General features: G+C 44.8%; 1 protein-coding gene across 2 annotated transcripts; it reads right to left on the bottom strand.

Moving 5' to 3' along the window:
• Positions 1 to 350: 350 nt before the first annotated feature.
• LOC136509986 (uncharacterized) lies at positions 351 to 1,782 on the bottom strand. 2 transcript variants are annotated; one of them, XM_066504564.1, is made up of 5 exons: positions 1,551 to 1,782; positions 1,246 to 1,415; positions 1,051 to 1,137; positions 754 to 894; positions 351 to 618 (listed from the first exon to the last, which is right to left on the bottom strand). In XM_066504564.1, the coding sequence occupies exons 1-3, from the start codon at positions 1,746 to 1,748 to the stop codon at positions 1,098 to 1,100; spliced, it is 408 nt and encodes a 135-aa protein (XP_066360661.1). In that variant the 5' UTR covers positions 1,749 to 1,782; the 3' UTR covers positions 351 to 618; positions 754 to 894; positions 1,051 to 1,097. The 2 variants fall into 2 exon arrangements, with proteins under 2 accessions (XP_066360661.1, XP_066360660.1); XM_066504563.1 differs by having other exon boundaries at positions 1,246 to 1,782.
• Positions 1,783 to 17,823: the final 16,041 nt, after the last annotated feature.

Raw genomic sequence — 17,823 nt, 5'->3', positions numbered from 1 at the left:
TGTTTGGTAGAGGTGCGCGTGATCAGGAACTAGATGGTAACGAAGACACAAGACACAAGATTTATACAGTCCAGGCCGTCAATGTGACGTAAAACCCTACGTCCTGTGCTCTGTTGGTTTGTATTGCTAGAATACGAGATGAGATGTGGAATTCTGGGGATGCCGACTAGGGGACTCTGCTCCTCCTGCCTCTCCTTATATACTCTGGAAGTGTAGGGTTACAAAAAAAAAAGTATCCTAGTCGGTTACACGGTAAGTATTACAATATCTGTAATATCCGATTAGATCTTCTAGGTGCCTTGCGGTGTACGCCGAGCAGTACCGTGCGCCGCAAGTCTTGATGTCGTGTGCTGGACTGTCCCTAATGGTGCGGTACATGTCCCTTGCCGTTGATACCTGGAGTTATACCCCTACAGTGGGACGGGACACGGAGTGGCGCGGGCCACGGTGCGGGCGTGCGAGACACGGTGCGGGCATGGGAGAAGGAAAACAACAAAGCATTGATATGCAAAATTACTGTCAAGCAATTGATTAGCTATGCTATCGATGTTGCTAAATGCCGTCACATTCTAATTTCTAAAGTGCTTCCAGCTACCTCATCGTGACCGGTGTTACTGCCTGCAAAACCAATAGCAAAAACATCTGTAAAATTAGAACCAGGTTAATACTACTACTACAACTACAAAAGAGGAACTGCATAAGCAGGAAATGGATCTGCCGAGGACCCCGTGTACAGCAAACACATATACTTACATCAGTTGCCATTTGGTCCTTGGTTGAGAACAAGTCCTCCAGCATTTTGTCCAAAGAATCCTTAGCTAATAGAGACTTCTTCACTTCTTTATGTCCTGATGATTCTACAGAATCCTTATCAGGTGCGACGCCGTTTTGACACTGCAGCGATAACATCAGTTTAGCCTGATCAGATATCTCATCCTAGAGCAGTACATATCTTCATTGCCGTTCACTAGTTCAGGTAAACAATTGAAATGATAAACAACATCTAGCTTCAAGTTCTGCAAGATTGACATCCATGGAAGAGTACCACACCTCTGCATTAGCAGCTCCTGGATGCTCTGATGCGTCTCCATTTTGGTTCAACTCACATTCTGCAGCGCTGGAATGCCGCGCGGGTTCCTACAGAGCAGCTCGGTCGGACGCGTGACAACGATCAGAAAACGATGGAGACAATGACGAGAACATGTTGTCTGAGCTGAGCATCAAATCGCCGTGTCAGCACCTCACCTGATCCTTGGCAGCATCCTGCTGTCACTCCGGCTGGAACTTCTGCAGCAGCAAGGTGAGCAGCTTCTGCAGCTCGGGGGCACCTCCTCGGGGAAGAGCTTGGGGATGCCGTCCTTGGCGACGTTCTCGTTGACGCACCGCCTGATCAGTATCCTCAGGCACACCAGCAGCTGCAGCAGGGAGATGCCGAAGAAGCAGAGTTGGGGACTGAACAGTGAACCTGCACTGCAACGTCCGCGACGCGAGCGACGGAGCAGAAAGGAAGCAGGGAAGACAAACGGTGGGGAGGGGCAGGGGGTGCTGACGGGGTCGAGCTCGGCGTCTGAGGCGAGCTGGAGGGCGTCGCGGGCGATGGTGCGGTCGGCGGCGTCGAGGCCCGTGCGGCGCGTGCGCCAGAGCGCCTGAAGGATGTACTCGACCGACTCCTTGGACCCCGCGCGCGCCAGCAGTGGGAGGTGCGCGTGCCCCCACAGCGCCGCCGTCGCGCCGGGCTCCGGCTCCATCTCTGGGGTTCTGTTCTGCCACACCGGCGTCGACGGGGAGAGGGGGTCGGTTCGGTTCTGGTGGGCAGGAAGAAACAGCCCAGAAGATAAGCAAGTTGGTCCAATTACAGGAGACGGTGGCTGCTTAATTGTTGAGGCCTACGTAAGTTAATGGGCTTTACGAAGGCTGGACCAACAAAATCATTCAGTGCCCGCTTAGAGAAGGTTGGCTGCCTGAACTAAATAAACCCAGTCGAAATCGTTTAAATTACTCCCTGCCTCAGAACAAAAAAAAAACTGATGTTTTAGTTTTATTGTAAGCCAAACTATCTAAAGTTTTAGTTTTGTTCAAAGTCAAACAATGTCTTAAACTAAGACTTCATAATTGATCTACTGAGCACTATTTGTTTCAAAATACTCAGCACTTTACAACACGGAGCGGCACGGTGAAACCAGTGGCAAATCTATGATTTTAGGTGAGGGTATGTCACCTAAAAATTTTCATATACAATTCAGTAAATCCATTTTAGCACTTCGGTAATAACTGTAAAATTGACGAGTGATTCGGTCTATATGCACTAAGTAACACGATAAGGCTTAAATTCATGGATTAAGTACAATATAAATAGTTCAAAAGCCATCAACTTCAAAGAAAATATCCCGCTCAATGAAAATGAGCAATCATCCAAAAGATTATCTCCCATCTTATTTTGTAACTTTGTTTTCATTAATGATAGACTCTGATGTTAGGACAAACCCTCGACCTCGTGGTGTGATAGATGATTTTGTGATGTTAGGGTTTAGCAAATAGCAATTAAAGTAGACATGAATTTTTTTACGGAAAGCCGATGAGCAAAGATACTGAATCTCACCTCAATTCTGATCACAAATTGCGCGGCGCGCCGCCGCTGCCGGTGCGGTCAGTCTGAGGCTCTGGGAGCGTTGTGGTCGTGGGAACTATGGACGACGACGACTGGATGCTCGTGCTCCGTATTGGTGATTTCCGATCTAGTATGCGTATGCTGTCGAGCGGTGAAGATCTGAAGGAACCGTCGAACGAACCTATACGGCGATACGACGATGCCTCGATCGAGCGATACTCGTACTTGCGGCGTAGTCGATACTCGATAGAAGTCGAGGCGCTGTAGCGTCTCTCGTGATCCCGTCGCTGGCCACATGGCCGGGCCTTTCTCTGACGCTGGTTCGCGGGCTGTCTCTCCACGTTCGGCTCTCAGGTATTGCAGGTAAGTATTGTTTTCTATTTCGCATATTCTAATGCGCTACCGGTCGCGGCTTGGTGCCTAGCGCGCGAGTGGCTTGGCCAGGCCTACGTATCCACATGCATTAGCGAGAGCCCACATTAACAAAAAAAGGAAAAAGCTCTCGTGGGCCTGGTTGTGTAGCCTGGAACGTGCACAAGGATCAGATCATGGCCAGATCTTTTCCTAAAAAAAAAAGATCATCGCCAAATCTGGCCTATGTATATGCAGTAGCAACAGCCCACTTTCGCGCCTGATAATAATTCTTAGTCCAGTCTCGGTGGGGTTTCATGGCCCAGTTTCCAACACACTTATATTTTAGAAACAGTACAGAAGAGTTTCATCCCCGTGAAACTCTCTCTACTCCTATGAAACTTTCATCATCTCTCTCTTCATTAGTACAGTGCCATGTCAGCATATTTAATGCCCATAAAACTCTATGAAACTCCCATTGCGACTGGCCTTATGTTTTCAGTTTGAGTTCCATTCTTATGTTTTATTTTTTTGTTTCTTATTTTGTCTACTTTAGTTCAGCTTCTATTTATGATTTTCAGTTTTATTTTCTGGTTGTCAATTTCAGTTTTAGTTTTTGCTAATTTCAGTTTTAGTTTTTTTTTTCATTTTGCCTACTTAATTTTTTTTTTTCAATTTTAGTTTTTTTGTTGTGGTTGTCAATTTTAGTTCATTAGTTCAATTATTTTCATTGTTTTTTAGTTTTAGTTAAATGCGCTATGATTTTTTCAATGTTTTTTTATTTTCAATTTTCAGTCATTTTTTTTCAATGTTTTTTAGTTTCAATTTTTAGTTTACTTTTTTTAGTTTCATTTTTCAATCATCTTTTAGGTTCGAATGTGTTCTTAAATCCTGCATATTAGTTGTCTCACCTACAATATATAAGTTATCATAAAAGGGTAGCCATTGCACATATAAGTTGCCACAAAAGAAAAGCATTCTCTTGTTTTGGGCCGCTACTCTCTTAATAAATACCCTTGAGTTCGTAGATGGTCACGTTTCTCGGCTCCTGCATTGGGTTCTATAATACTCCCTGCCCAATTAGGGTCTGTTTAGAACATAGGAATGTAAAACGTAGGAATCAGAGAAAACACAGGAATAGGAAAGGAATAGAGGTGTAAAACAGAGGATTGAAAAATACATGATTTTTATAGGAATTAGTGTTTGGAACACAGGAATACTAATAACATAGGAATCTATTGGTTTGCAGTAAGCATAGTTGTTTAGAGTAAATAAGAGCTAACTACTTATTAGCAGGTGTAGTATCCTAAAAAATGTGCTACATGGACGTATGATGCAATCAAGTATAGAGTTTTTAGGTGGCAACCACTTACTTTTGTCTAATCAATACATGTAGATAATAAAAAAATAGAGATGCATGCATCTTTTTTTTTTGTTGTGTGTTAACTTTTCTCGATATATGAGAACGGTATTCTTTTAAGAACAAAGGAGTAGATGATAGCATGATTTTTCATATATAGTGGAAGCCAAATAAATAGAAAAGTTAAAATAGTCACAACCTACCAAAATGATAGTCAGTGACTTTAGACGGTGCTGTGTGGATGCACCAAGACAAATAAACAATTATCCTGTTCGCTTGATCTACTTTTCAGCCAACGAATAGTGTTTTTCTCTCACAACAAATCAGCATAAGCTAAATTTCAGCATAAGCGAACGGGGTGAATGTTTCTTCTCCCATCATCGTCTCGTCATCACTTGGAGGACGAAGACTTGGACCATAGACTGAAATCGGAAGTCAATTCATATGAATTTTACGAGCAACGGGTTCAGTAATTATCTGGACTGCATAATGGTTAATAATACCATAGGTTCCAGATCTCCATTTACTAGTCCACTACAAATATGAGCAGCAAAATTTACCATACATTCTTTCTTCTAATAACATAAGTATATTTTGTTCTACCACGTTAAGTGTTATTAAATAACCTTGCGTACATGATCTCTCTTTGATGAAAAAGAAGAGAGAATGTGAGCGACCATTTAGATGACAAATCCACACATGTCACGTGAATGTGAATTGACCACAACAAAGAATGATCCTGGGTCTCTTGGGTTCAGTGGCATAGTGTAATACCCTCGGCGTTACACTGTATTTTTTTTGCTAAAACACTGCATGAGCATCATGTTTATGTGATATTGTATGTAAAATAGTGTGTAAATCAATTTCTGTAACTCGAAACGATCAACGGAAACACGAAACGAAAGTTACATTTCATAGTCAAGTTATATTACTTAGGGTCTTAAATCAATTTTTATTAAGCGAAAATACTATAGAACGCATATACGGAACTTTAATAAAGTTTGTAGTACAAACTTCGTAGGTGACGATGAAATACCTATGATCGAGAAATGAATTCATTAGCTAGCATGATTAATAGCTTGAAAATCGAATTTGACGCGAATCCGATCAAGACTTAGTCGAATTTCCTAAGTCGGAAAACGGTTTGACGAGGCCAAGTTTGGCAATTTTTGTTGGCGAATTGGATTAATTAGTGGTGTGGTTTCATGGCTGGTTTTGATATCCTAACATGCCCTCTTGAGTATAGAATAGGTGGTTCGGCGTTTGAAGTAATGAATTTGATTTTTGGGCCGCTTTAAAAGTCGAGCTTGGCACGTTTTTGGCCGGTGTCAGCGGCTGGCGCGGTCACCATTCCTCGGCACGGCGCCGCAGCGCTAGCTTGCCCACGCGTGCACACGCACACCACCGCGCAGGCCCACATCGCTGTTGCCGCGCCCAAGCAAGTGACTCACGTACGCAAGCACGCACGCACTCACGTGCATCGCCGCGCTCGGCGGGACACTGGGGCCAGTGGGCTTGGCTGCTCTGCTCCGCCGCTGTCGTCGCTGTGCCACCATCCCATCACCATGCTACCCCATGTTGTCACCATCGCACCACTGCACGCAGCCGTCGTGTCCGCCTGCGCCTCTACGTCACTGCCGTCTCGATTTAGTGCACGTGGTCTTGCTAAGGCATAGCTTGTCGTTCGCCATTAATGGTGCCACAACCGTGCCACTGCGTTGCCACCGCCCTCAAGCGGGTGTGTCCCCTCTCTTGGCTGCGCTGGCTCACAACAATTGCTCAGGTGTGGTCGTCACGTCCCACCAAGGCTCGGGCCAGTAGCTGGACCCCATTCCCTTCTTTGCCCCTCCCTCCTCTGTTGTCGGGCCAGCCAGGCCGCGCCTTCAATTCGGCACGGTGAGGTCGTGTCCATTCAATTCAGCGCACGTCTGACTTTGTCTTCAAGTCTGCTGGCCAACCGATCTCGCACCGTGTCGTATCGTACCTTGGCAAGCTCCAATTTGGGGCCGGAGCCCACCGTCGCGCCATTAAAGGCATAGACGCCGTCGTCGTGGGCATTACCCGCCTGGTTCCCCAGAGTCCAATTGGTTGTACACCCAGCCTCGCCTCGCAGCCCTCCACCCCATGTGCACCCCTAGTTGCACTGCTACTACCTGCCCAGCACCATTGACGTGGTCGCGCCACCGTGGCCGTCGCTGTGTTTGCCATGCACGCGTGGCCGGACTCACTTGGCCCGTCCCTGATCAAGCCATCACGTCTGGTAGGTTCTGGGTGAGTTGCCGATGCCCATCATCTAGTCCTTTAGTCTCGGTTGTGCCTGAGCTCACGGGAACATGGCTGCCGCCGCTGTAGCAGGCCCGCTGCCGTGGAGGGAGCTCGGGACCGCGTCTCTGTTCACCGCTTCACTGCCCATCGCCTCGCGTTCGCATCAAGGTGAGCATCGGCTCGCTATTGGGGGGGGGGGCGGGGAGGGGCTAGGTTGGCCATCCTGACTGCCCTATGCCAGCGCCGCCGTGCCGGTGCGCGCGCGGGTGCCCGAGGGCATGGCCGTGGTAAAGACAATTTATTCCGAGGGCTTAGGGTGATTCATCGGTAGGTCAAGGACGTTTCTGCAAAATAGCCGTAGCGCGTGGGCCTTCCCGTCGCGGGCTGCTGTCGCTCGGTTGGGCCATGTCGGTGGGCAGCACTACGCGAGCGTGGGCTGGGTCGCGGTGGGCCGTGTCGCTCGCTCATGGGCCGCGTGGAGGGATTTTAGTTTTTCATATTCACGGAATTAGTAAATGTTTATTTAATTTAGTTTTGAGCTGATCTTTGTAAAATTATAGTAAATTCTATAGGTGTCTAAAAATAGTGAAACAAAATTTGTTAGATTCACAAAAATGTTATCTATCTATTGGTGTAGTTAGTTTACAGTTATCTGTGGTAATGATAGATTCATTAATTCATTTAGGAAAGCTTAATATTATTTAGCTTAATATTTATAGAAATTTTTGTTACAAATTGGTGATAGCTTTAGTCATGAAATTTTTACAGTAGGTTCATTAGATTATTATATGCCCACTATAATTTTTGTAGCCTTAGAGTATGTTGATAAATAGGGTAGCTAATACTCCTTGTTTTATTGTATATATGGTAAATCGATATTAAGAGTAAGAATGTCTTTAATTGTTAAGTAATACAGGAAATGTTTCATACCTGTTTAGTGAAAATGATAGGTAACTTAGTGTCTTACTCGATAGAGCTAGTTTAGTAGTTTGATAGATGTATTCGTATTTTAAGAGTTGCTGTTGTCGTATTACTAAGTGTTGCATCATTATTTCATGCATATAGATAACGAGTTGGTAGAGTTCGTGCCTATGGGCGAACAGGAATACGAGGAGTACGGGGAGGAGATTCTCGTATAGGAGGGAGCCCTAGAGCCATCTGTTGCTAACTTTGTTGACACCCCGCCTGGCCAAGGCAAGCCCGGTGCATAACCCCCATTTTGAATGATCATTGAATATATATATATATATATATATATATATATATATATATATATATATATGTGTGTGTGTGTGTGTGTGTGTGTGTGTGTGTGTGTGTGTGTGTGTGTGTGTGTGTGTGTGATATGCATTTACGTTACAGACATTTTATGAAAACTACATGCATAGAGATACTTACCTATGAGTCCTACTAGTATAGATTGAGTAGCTGCTATGCTCAGAATTTCAGTAGTGTGAGTAACCTGCCGTTACTCACAATAGGTGATTATTATTATCACTCATGATAAAAATGGTGGAAACAAAAATGGAGACCGGGCAGAGATATGATATGGGTATTGGTGGGTGTAAGAGGCCATGTCCTGTGGCCAATAGGGTATAGCTTGGTTACACTTTTTTCTTGTCTTTGTTGGTTAAGGACCGGTCATTGCATTGGGTTCTAGGCAAGTCACAGACTTATTATCCTGAGCACATACTTGGGTATGGGCGCAGAGAAGGCTTGTCGCTCTCTTGTCATGGGTTCTGGCTCTTTCTGAACCGACTGATTGGAGGCGGAGATGGTGGAGGTCTAAGCACCGCACTGAGTCCAGGACTCAGAAGTGGGGGCTTAGAGTCCAAGTTTGGACGGGGACCTAGACCCCATGATAGGAGAGTAGTGGGTTGGTCCTGCTTATGCCTAGGGTACAAGCAAGGTGTGTGTTTCAGGGTACTTAGCTGGGCACATTGATTCATGAATCGCCAGCGTTCTGGTACGGCTTGTCTACAGTCTAGCACCGTAGTAAGAACTAAAAGATAAAATATGATGAAATAGAACTGTTTGCTCAACTCTTGCTTGAAAGTAGAACATGTGCTTACATAGAATGGCTAGATAATGAATTAATCATTGAAAGGATCAAGATGCCCAAGAGGGGGGGTGAATTGGGCTAATTCTAAAATTCTTTGTAATAATTAAACCCTACACTTAGCCCACTTCACCCCTTGTGCCTAGAATGTGTTTCTAATGTTCTACCGCACAAAAGTTTTGTAACCTAAGTTCCAATCCTACTCTAGCACGGCAATTCTATGAATGTAAAGACAAGAATCGAATTGCACAAAGTAAATGCTTAAAGTAAAGAGAGAAGGAGGAACGCGGCAATGTTTTGCCAAGGTATCGGAGAGTCGCCACTCCGCACTAGTCCTCGTTGGAGCACCCGCGCAAGGGTGTAGCTCCCCCTTGATCTTCACAAGGATCAAGTGCTCTCTACGGGTTGATTCTTTGACACTCCATCGTGGTAAATCACCCACAACCGCTCACAACTTGAGTTGGGTCATCTACAAGCTCCGTCGGATGATCACCAAACTCTCAATCACCACCAAGCCGTCTAGGTGATGGCGATCACTAAGAGTAACAAGCACAAACTCTCACTTGACCATGACAAACCTAATGAGAAATGTGGATGCACACTTTGCTACTCTTGCTTTCACTAATGAGGCCTCTCTCTTGGATTCTCAAATCTCAATCACCTCACTAGGACCTTGCTCTTCTTGGCACTCTCAAGGATGTTTCTCAGCTGTTCGAATGAGTGAAAGTGATCCCTCACATGAATAGAGGAAGTATTTATACACCATCGTTCAAAACGAACTGTTATGTGCCACTATAGGGTGACCGGACGCTCCGGTCAGTTCTCCTTAAAATCGAGCAGTTAAGTTGTGACCAGACACTGACCGAACGTGTTCGGTCATGAAAACCGCTCTCTGGAACCTTACTAGAGTTGACCGGACGCTGGCAGCCAGCGTCCGGTCACTTTTCAATTCAGCATCCAGTCGTCAGCGTCCGATCGCTTTTCAACTCAGCATCCGATCGCACTAGACGACTTCACCTTGATCAAATGAACTGACCGGACTCTGCGCTAGTGTCTGGTCACATCGGAACCAGCGTCTGGTCAACATTTGACCCTCCATTCACTTCCAACTCGTAATCATATGTGAATGAAGTTCACTCCAATTGATCTTAGGGCTATTTAGGAGCTACCTAGTGCTAGATTTGACAAGTGTGCACCACATCTAACCCACTAGACTCACCTAGGTCAAGCTACCTATCCATACCCCCCTTAATAGTATAGCCAAAGGAAAAACAAAGTCCTAAACTACTCTAAGTGTCTCTTCAACACCAAACGACACTTAGAACTAGTCTATCCTTAACCTTGTCGTCCATCCTTTGAAAACCAAAATGATTTTCATCATAGGGGCATGACAACCATGATTGCCCAATCAATTACTATTACCATGACCTAACTTAATTACATCTACAAAACACACGTTAGTCACAGTAATCTCGTATTGTCATTAATCACCGAAACCCAATTAAGGGCCTAGATGCTTTCAATCTCTCCCTTTTGGGTGATTGATGACAATACCACCTCGAGTATGTAAAAGAGATGAGGTTTTCAACCTGCTTGGTTCATATAAGCTTTTGCCAATAAGAACAAAAGAGTTAGGCAAGCTTATATGACCCAAGCCAACATGGTGTACTCAATAGATATGAAATAAGCATGAGTACAAGAAATAAAGCTCATTTGCATCGAAGTAAAACGCGGAAGCAAAACAAATAAGCATAACCAAGTGACATGGCATATAAATAATTCAAAGTAGAGAGCACACATGTCACATATCACATAAATATCACATCATGTAGATATCACTATCACATAAATATAGTTCGATGCATGAAAGTAAACATGAATGCATAATAGTGTATCACACATAAAAAGCCAAATATAATAGATAAGCTCCCCCTAGATGTATCGCTCCCCCTAAGTCTATCATACTCGATCCCTCTCCCCCTTTAGCATCAAACACCAAAACCTAAGGGTCTGTCGGCGGGGCTACAGCGGACGAGTCAGGCGCTGAGGTGCGATGAGCGATCTAGAACTGTGTGCCATCATCATGTGATCCTGAGGTCTGAGCTGTATGACCCTCTGTCACTGGAAGTGATGCTGAAGCAGTCTAGGGTGGATTAGGGACTGGTGCAGCCTATGACTCTATAGGTATGACTGTAGCAGGTGGCTCTGATGATGTAACTGATGAAGAGAGCGTCTCTGTAGTCCCAGTAATAGGAGCAACTATGGAAGGACCAGGGACATATAGCTCTGGTGGTGTAGGCTGCCCTGTTAACTCACTAAAGGTAGCACCAAAGCTCTGTGAAACTAGGGTATCTGGTACAAACATGGATGAACTCTGAGCTGGTGTGAAGCCCATATGAAGAGGTGTGAACTGTAGGGCTGGCACTGGCGAGGCAAACCACTAGGACACCTACTCTGTAGGTGAAGAAAACTGTGTCACTAGCTATCCCTGACTCTAAAGCCCACTGGGCTATAAAGCTAGAGTCATAGAAGTGGTGGCAGGCTGGCCGATCTATGGTGAAGGCTGTGGCGGTGGAGCCCCAATAGCAGAGACAACATGCTGTATGAATCCAAGTAACTGCTGCTGCATGAAGAGCTGCTGCTACTACATGGCCTACTACTGCTGCTAAATAGCTTGCTGCTGTCGCTGGAACTCGTCCTGTCTGGCCTGAAACTGTGCAAATGTAGCTGCGGTCTCCTAGGCCTGGCGAGCCTGATCTTGCCTCATCCGCTCAAGTATAGCAAGTAGAGCGGGGTCTGTCTGTGGTGCCTGTGGAGCTGAACTAGAGCTACCGGCCTCATGGTCATGTCATCGAGGAGGCATCTGAGGGGTATCCTAATAGTCGTCATCTGAGCTATTGCTAGGGTCGCTCTCGACCATACCCTCCTACTGAGCATCTAACTGCTCCTCCTCTATAGCTACAATGCCCCTAATAGTCTCATCCTATTGGGCTATAGTCTCTAACACCTCTAGGCGATGGCGTGGCTGGCTAGGTGTCCTCACTGCACTATGGCGGAGCATCTGAGTCAAGTTGTAAGCTAGAAACTCTATAGTAGCACCAGAATACTCTACCAACATCTCAGGATGCCTCACTATGACTGCCCTATGAATCAAGAATGTAATCCAGTGAGCGTAAGGCAGCTGCATGTGACCCCTAAACCCCTCTGCAAGTGTATCCTCCATCTCAGATAGAATAAGATCCCAAATATCAAACATAGTCTGCTGCATCAGAGAGTTCAGTAGCCATAACTGAATGTGAGTCAAGCCCTCACAATATCCCATCCTCGGGAGTAGGGTCCTCCTCATGATAGCATCAAGTAGTCTGGCTATAGGAGTAAGATCCCTGGGTGTCCTGCTCGACCCCTCGCCAAAAGGCTCTATGAAGTAATGGCGAACCAGATCTATAGGAGGCACAAGACAGCCATGAGGGCATCTAGGAGGTGTTGTCTGACCATAGCAAACCTCACGTAGCCAGACGGGTTGCTCCTAAAGCCTGAGTATCTCTCTGACCCTGAAGCTCATCAGCCTATAGTCTTTGCCTCTGAATACAAAGTGTATGAATCTATGCTGTGGGTCAATCCAAAGTGTAGCATAGAACTCATGGACCCATGATGGTACATATCTGCCTATCCATCTAAGTAAATCTGTCAGCCCTGGTAGATAAGATAGGTAAGGGCGAATCTACTCTCCTGCTATTGCTATAATGGACTCAATAGAGCAAACCCTCTGAGACCTAAATGATGTCCCACTATTAAGATATGCATTATAAAAATCCTCCTATAGTGGTGTATAGAAGCCCTCTGAAGCACGCTCATCCCTCCTCGATGGGAACCAATCCTCGAATGGTACGAATCTGAGCTGCTGCACTCGCTTGGCCATGCCAGCCCTCAAATCCAGATGAGTCTCTGGCCTCGGTGTCACCTGGGTACGAGTACGACTAGAGCGGCATAACTGTGGCTGAGGTGCCTGCTCTGTCTCCTCTGACTGCACTCCCTCCTAAGTCTGCTCTATCTTTTCTGCTGGCTGTGCCTACTGCTGTGACTCCCCCTAAGGCTGACTCTCATCTATAGCGACATGCCGTCCTCCAAGCATGGCTGTCCTAGCTAGACTACCATGACGACGCTCAACCTCCTGGACGGTGGCCCTCTAAGCTAGTGAAAGCTGATCTACAATGACAACACCACTCTGAGCACCTCCTCTCTCTGCACACTCTGCGGCGGCTACAACTATTGCTGCTCTCTCTATATCAGCATCTGCATACTTCCTCTTCTTTGTCGTAAGCTTCTTCATCGCCTTGCCTTTCACCTCAGAAGGCAAGCGAGGCGGGGGCCTCGGATCCTCATCACTAGGACCACCTCCGACATTCTTGACATGAGCCATATGAAACAAACTGCTGCCTTGGACAAGAAGCAACTACCAACTGTCACTTCCGATGCTTGGCCTCGATCCATACTCACGAGCTTGGCCCCGAGTTAACTAACAACTGCCAAAGTGACCTCAGAAACACTGGCTCGCTGCACGATAGAATAGATTGGATATATGAATAATTTCAATATACATCTAGAGATATGAAACCCTAAGAAGCAAGCAATAGATACAAAATTAGAAGCAAGGGCTTGCTACCTGACGAACTAGCAAACCGAAAAGCAGAGGAACAAAACGGGGAACCATCGGGTCAGCGACTAGGGTTAGGGTTGGCAATGCACAGCGATGACCGAGACGATGTGGAGGCAGTGGTGGTCAAGGACACAAGCATGGAGCAATGTGGCTCTATAGTGGAGGTGCTGGCGATGTTGGCAGGGGCTCCGGTGAAGATCAGACGGCGGTGCTGTTTCGGGAATGGCGGCACGGAGCAGAGGCGTGGGCATGGCGGTGCGGGAGTGAGGCGCGTGCATGGGTAGATGGCGTGAGCAAGATGCGGTAGAGCAATGCGGCAGTGCATGGGTGCGGGGAGGCATGGCTGTGCGGTGGTAGAGGCGAGCGCGGCGGTTAGGGCACGATGAAGTCAGCGTGGGTGGATTAGGTCAACATGCGGCTCGATTTTATGGTGCCCCCAACGAAATAGAAAAGGAAACGAGATAGAGTCCAAAAACCGCACGGCATCTATTGACCAGACGCTCCGATGGGAACAACCGGACATTGCCACCTAGAGTTTGGTCGACTCCAGAGAGGTCCAAAACCTCTCGAGTCGCTACTGGACGTGTCCGATCACCACTGACCAGATGCAGCCAGAGTCCGGTCGATCCTTAGATCTTCTTCGCTTGACCGGACGTAGGATCACCTTCTAACCGAATGCAGAGAGAACACTGTTCCAGCATCTGATCACTCCTTTGCAGCAATGGTTCACCTCATGTGAACTAACCGGACGCAGGGGAGCAGAGTCCAATCCAGCGTCCGGTCACTCTTTTTCAGCAAATCTTCAAAGTCATTCGCGCTGCCTGTTTCCAATCAAGTCCCAACTTCAATAAGACCCAAATAAACACCAACTGAGACTAATGTGAGTGGCCTCTCTCAAACCCTCAAAATTTTCAAAATATTTACCTTAGGCTATAATTCTTTGTAAGAAAATAGACAATAAAAGGGTGATTTGAAGGGAAACGACAAAACAACATTCATGCATATGCAATGCAATACTTGAAAGTAATTCTAGTTGCTTGTCAAGTTTGATCCAGGGTTAAGCTTCTTCATATGCTTTTCGGCGGTTATCTTAACCATGTTAGACAAGCCCAATATGCATTACCACAAAGTAAACATGTTGTATATTATAATGCAATGCAAGAGACAACACAAGCTCATTTTCTAGTGAAGTTGCTAAAATCAAGCACATTGAGCTGATTCCTCAACCGACAAAAAGTAGCCTCATCTAGCGGTTTAGTGAAGATATCTATCAATTAATCCTTGGTCCTTACATCTTCTAGTGATATATCATTTTTAGCAACATGATCTCTAAGAAAGTGATGACGGATATCTATGTGCTTGGTGCGAGAGTATTGAACTGGATTATTTGCAAGTTTTACCGCACTTTCATTGTCACACAAAAGAGGTACTTTTTCTAGAACTACACCATAGTCTAGCAAAGTTTGCTTCATGTATAGTATTTATACACAACAAGCACCCACGGCAATGTATTCCACTTCGGCAGTGGACAAAGTCACACTATTTTGCTTCTTGGAGGACTAAGACACAAGTGATCTACCAAGCAAATGGCACCCTTCGGATGTGCTTTTCCTATCAACTTTGCAACCGGCATAATCTGAATTGGAATAGCCAATTGATTCAAATCTAGCTCCTTTGGGATACCAAAGGCCAATGCTTGGTGTGTGCTTAAGGTACCTAAGGATTCTTTTAATGGCACTTAAATGAGCTTCCTTAGAATTAGCTTGAAATCTAGCACACATACAAACACTAAATAAGATGTCGGGCCTAGATGCGGTTAAATATAACAAGCTACCAATCATAGAGTGGTAGAGAGTTTGATCAACCGTTTTACCTCCCTCATCTAGGTCGAGATATCCATTAGATGGCATTGGTGTCTTGATTGGCTTACGGTCATCCATATTAAACCTCTTGAGAAGATCCTTGGTATACTTTTTTTGAGAGATAAAAATCCCTTCTCTTATTTGCTTGACTTGAAAACCAAGAAAGAATGTAAGCTCTCCAATCATAGACATCTCGAACTCCTTCGACATCAATTCACCAAACTCTTTGCAAGAATCTTCATTTGATGATCCAAAGATGATATCATCAACATATACTTGACAAATGAAGATATATCCATCAAGCTTCTTGGTGAATAGTGTGGTGTCGACCTTCCCAATGGTGAAGCCCTTCTCAATGAGGAAATCCTGAAGATGCTCATACCAAGCTCTTGGGGCTTGCTTAAGCCCATATAGCGCTTTGGACAACCTATAAATATGATTATGATATCTATGGTCTTCAGACCTGGGAGGTTGATCAACATAGACTAGTTCATTTATAAAGCCATTTAAAAATGCACTTTTCACATCCATTTGATATAGTTTTATTTCATGATGTGATGCATATGCAAGGAGGATACGAATGGCTTCTAGTCTTGCAACAAGTGCAAAAGGTCTCTCCAAAATCTAACCCTTCAACTTGAGAGAACCCCTTTGCAACTAGTCTTGCCTTGTTCCTCACAACAACGCTTTGATCATCTTGCTTGTTGCAGAACACCCACTTTATTCCAATGACTCTTGCACCTTGTGATCGCTCTTTAAGAGTCCAAACTTCATTACGGGTGAAGTTGTTCAACTCTTCATGCATGACGTTTATCCAATCCAGATCTTGTAGAGCTTCTTCTACCTTAGTAGGCTCAAAGCAAGAGACAAAAGAGTGATGTTAAATAAAAGAAGCAAGTTTTTGAGATCGAGTCATTACACCCTTTGATGGACTCTATGATGAAATCTTGTGGATGAGCTTGTAGTAGAGGTGAATTTCTTCTATCAACCACTTGAGGGGGAGGTTGTGGAGCATCAACATCTTGTGCTTGTACCACCATTTGATCATGGGAGACATGAGTATCTTCATTTTCAACTCCCCCATCTTTATCACCATCTTGTGGCACATTTGATGAAGAAGGTGGATTAATCACTTGTACATCATCTTCACCATCTTGAGGCTTGATGTCTCCAACTAGAATATTCTTCATGGCCTCCCTCAATGGTTCATCACCTACATCATCAAGATTCTCATGTGCTCCTTGGGAGCCGTTAGATTCATCAAATTCCACATCATATGTTTCTTCAACCAAGTCGGTGGCATGATTAAATACTCGATATGTTTTGGACTTTGATGAGTAACCAATAAGAAAACCAATATCACAATATCTTTGAAACTTCCCTAGGTGTTGCCGCTTCTTGTAGATGTAGCATTTGCAACCAAACACCCTAAAGAAGGAGACGTCTGGCTTCTTTCCATTGAGTAACTCATAAGGTGTCTTGCCAAGAAACTTTTAAAAGAATAGGCGGTTGGATGCATAATATGCGGTGTTGATAGCTTCCGCCCATAGAGCTTCAGGGGTGTTGTACTCATCAAGCATTGTTCTTGCTAGTGTGATTAATCCGGTTCTTTCTCTTAACTACACCATTTTGTTGAGGAGTATATGTTGCAGAGACCTCATGCTTGATCCTAACTTCATCACAATAGGCTTCAATATTTGTGTTGTTAAATTCTTTCCCATTGTCACTTCTAATCTTCTTGAGCTTCACCTCAAACTCATTTTGTGCTCTCTTGGCAAACTTCTTGAAACATGATGCCACTTTGGATTTGTTATGAAGGAAGAATACCCATGTGTATCTAGAGTAGTCATCAATAATTACAAGACAATAAAGATTTTTTCCCAAACTCTTGTATGTTGTTGGTCCAAATAAGTCCATGTGAAGGAGCTCTAGCACTCTTATGGTGAAATCCACTAGGTATAGGTTATTGTATCTAAATCCCTTGAATATCACTTGTTCATCATCCTTCTTAGATACAACAACTTCTTTCTCGGTAAACAAGCATTGAAAGCCAAGATCACACAATTGTCTAACGGATAGCAAGTTGAAACTCAAAGAAGCAACATATAGCACATTTGAAATAGAGTGATCATTTGATATTGCCACTTTGCCCAATCCCTTGACTTTGCCCTTTGAATTATCTCCAAATGTAATTCTTTCTTGGCCATATACTTCTTCATCTAGTGAGGTGAACATACAAGGATCACCGGTCATATGTTGTGTGCAACCACTATCAATTACCCAATGACTTCCACCGATCTTGTAGCTCACCTACACATAAGAGATCAAGCTTGTTTAGGGACCTAAACTTGTTGGGGGCCCTTGACTTTCTCTATAAGTGACTTTGCTACCCAAAATTTCTTAGGCCTATTCTTGTTGGGAGGTCCTAAGAACATGACTTTCATTTTACCACTAGAATCCTTTCTAAGCATGTAATGAGCATTGAAAGCAAAAGGTTTAGCATGCTTGGGCAAGGGTTGTGGTGGTGGAGTTTGACACTCATGGGCAAAGTGGCCTTCTTGTCCACACTCAAAGCATCTCTTTGGCTTTAGCTTTGACTTGTGTTGTTGTTGTTGAACTTGAGCCTTCTTCTCTTGATTTGCCACATACCTAATGATACTT

The sequence above is a fragment of the Miscanthus floridulus genome, chromosome 16, assembly GCF_019320115.1.
Source record: "Miscanthus floridulus cultivar M001 chromosome 16, ASM1932011v1, whole genome shotgun sequence".
NCBI classification, from domain to species: Eukaryota; Viridiplantae; Streptophyta; class Magnoliopsida; order Poales; family Poaceae; genus Miscanthus; species Miscanthus floridulus.
The sequence above is the reverse complement of the archived record's forward strand: the minus strand, read 5'-3'. Positions and strand labels throughout refer to the sequence as shown.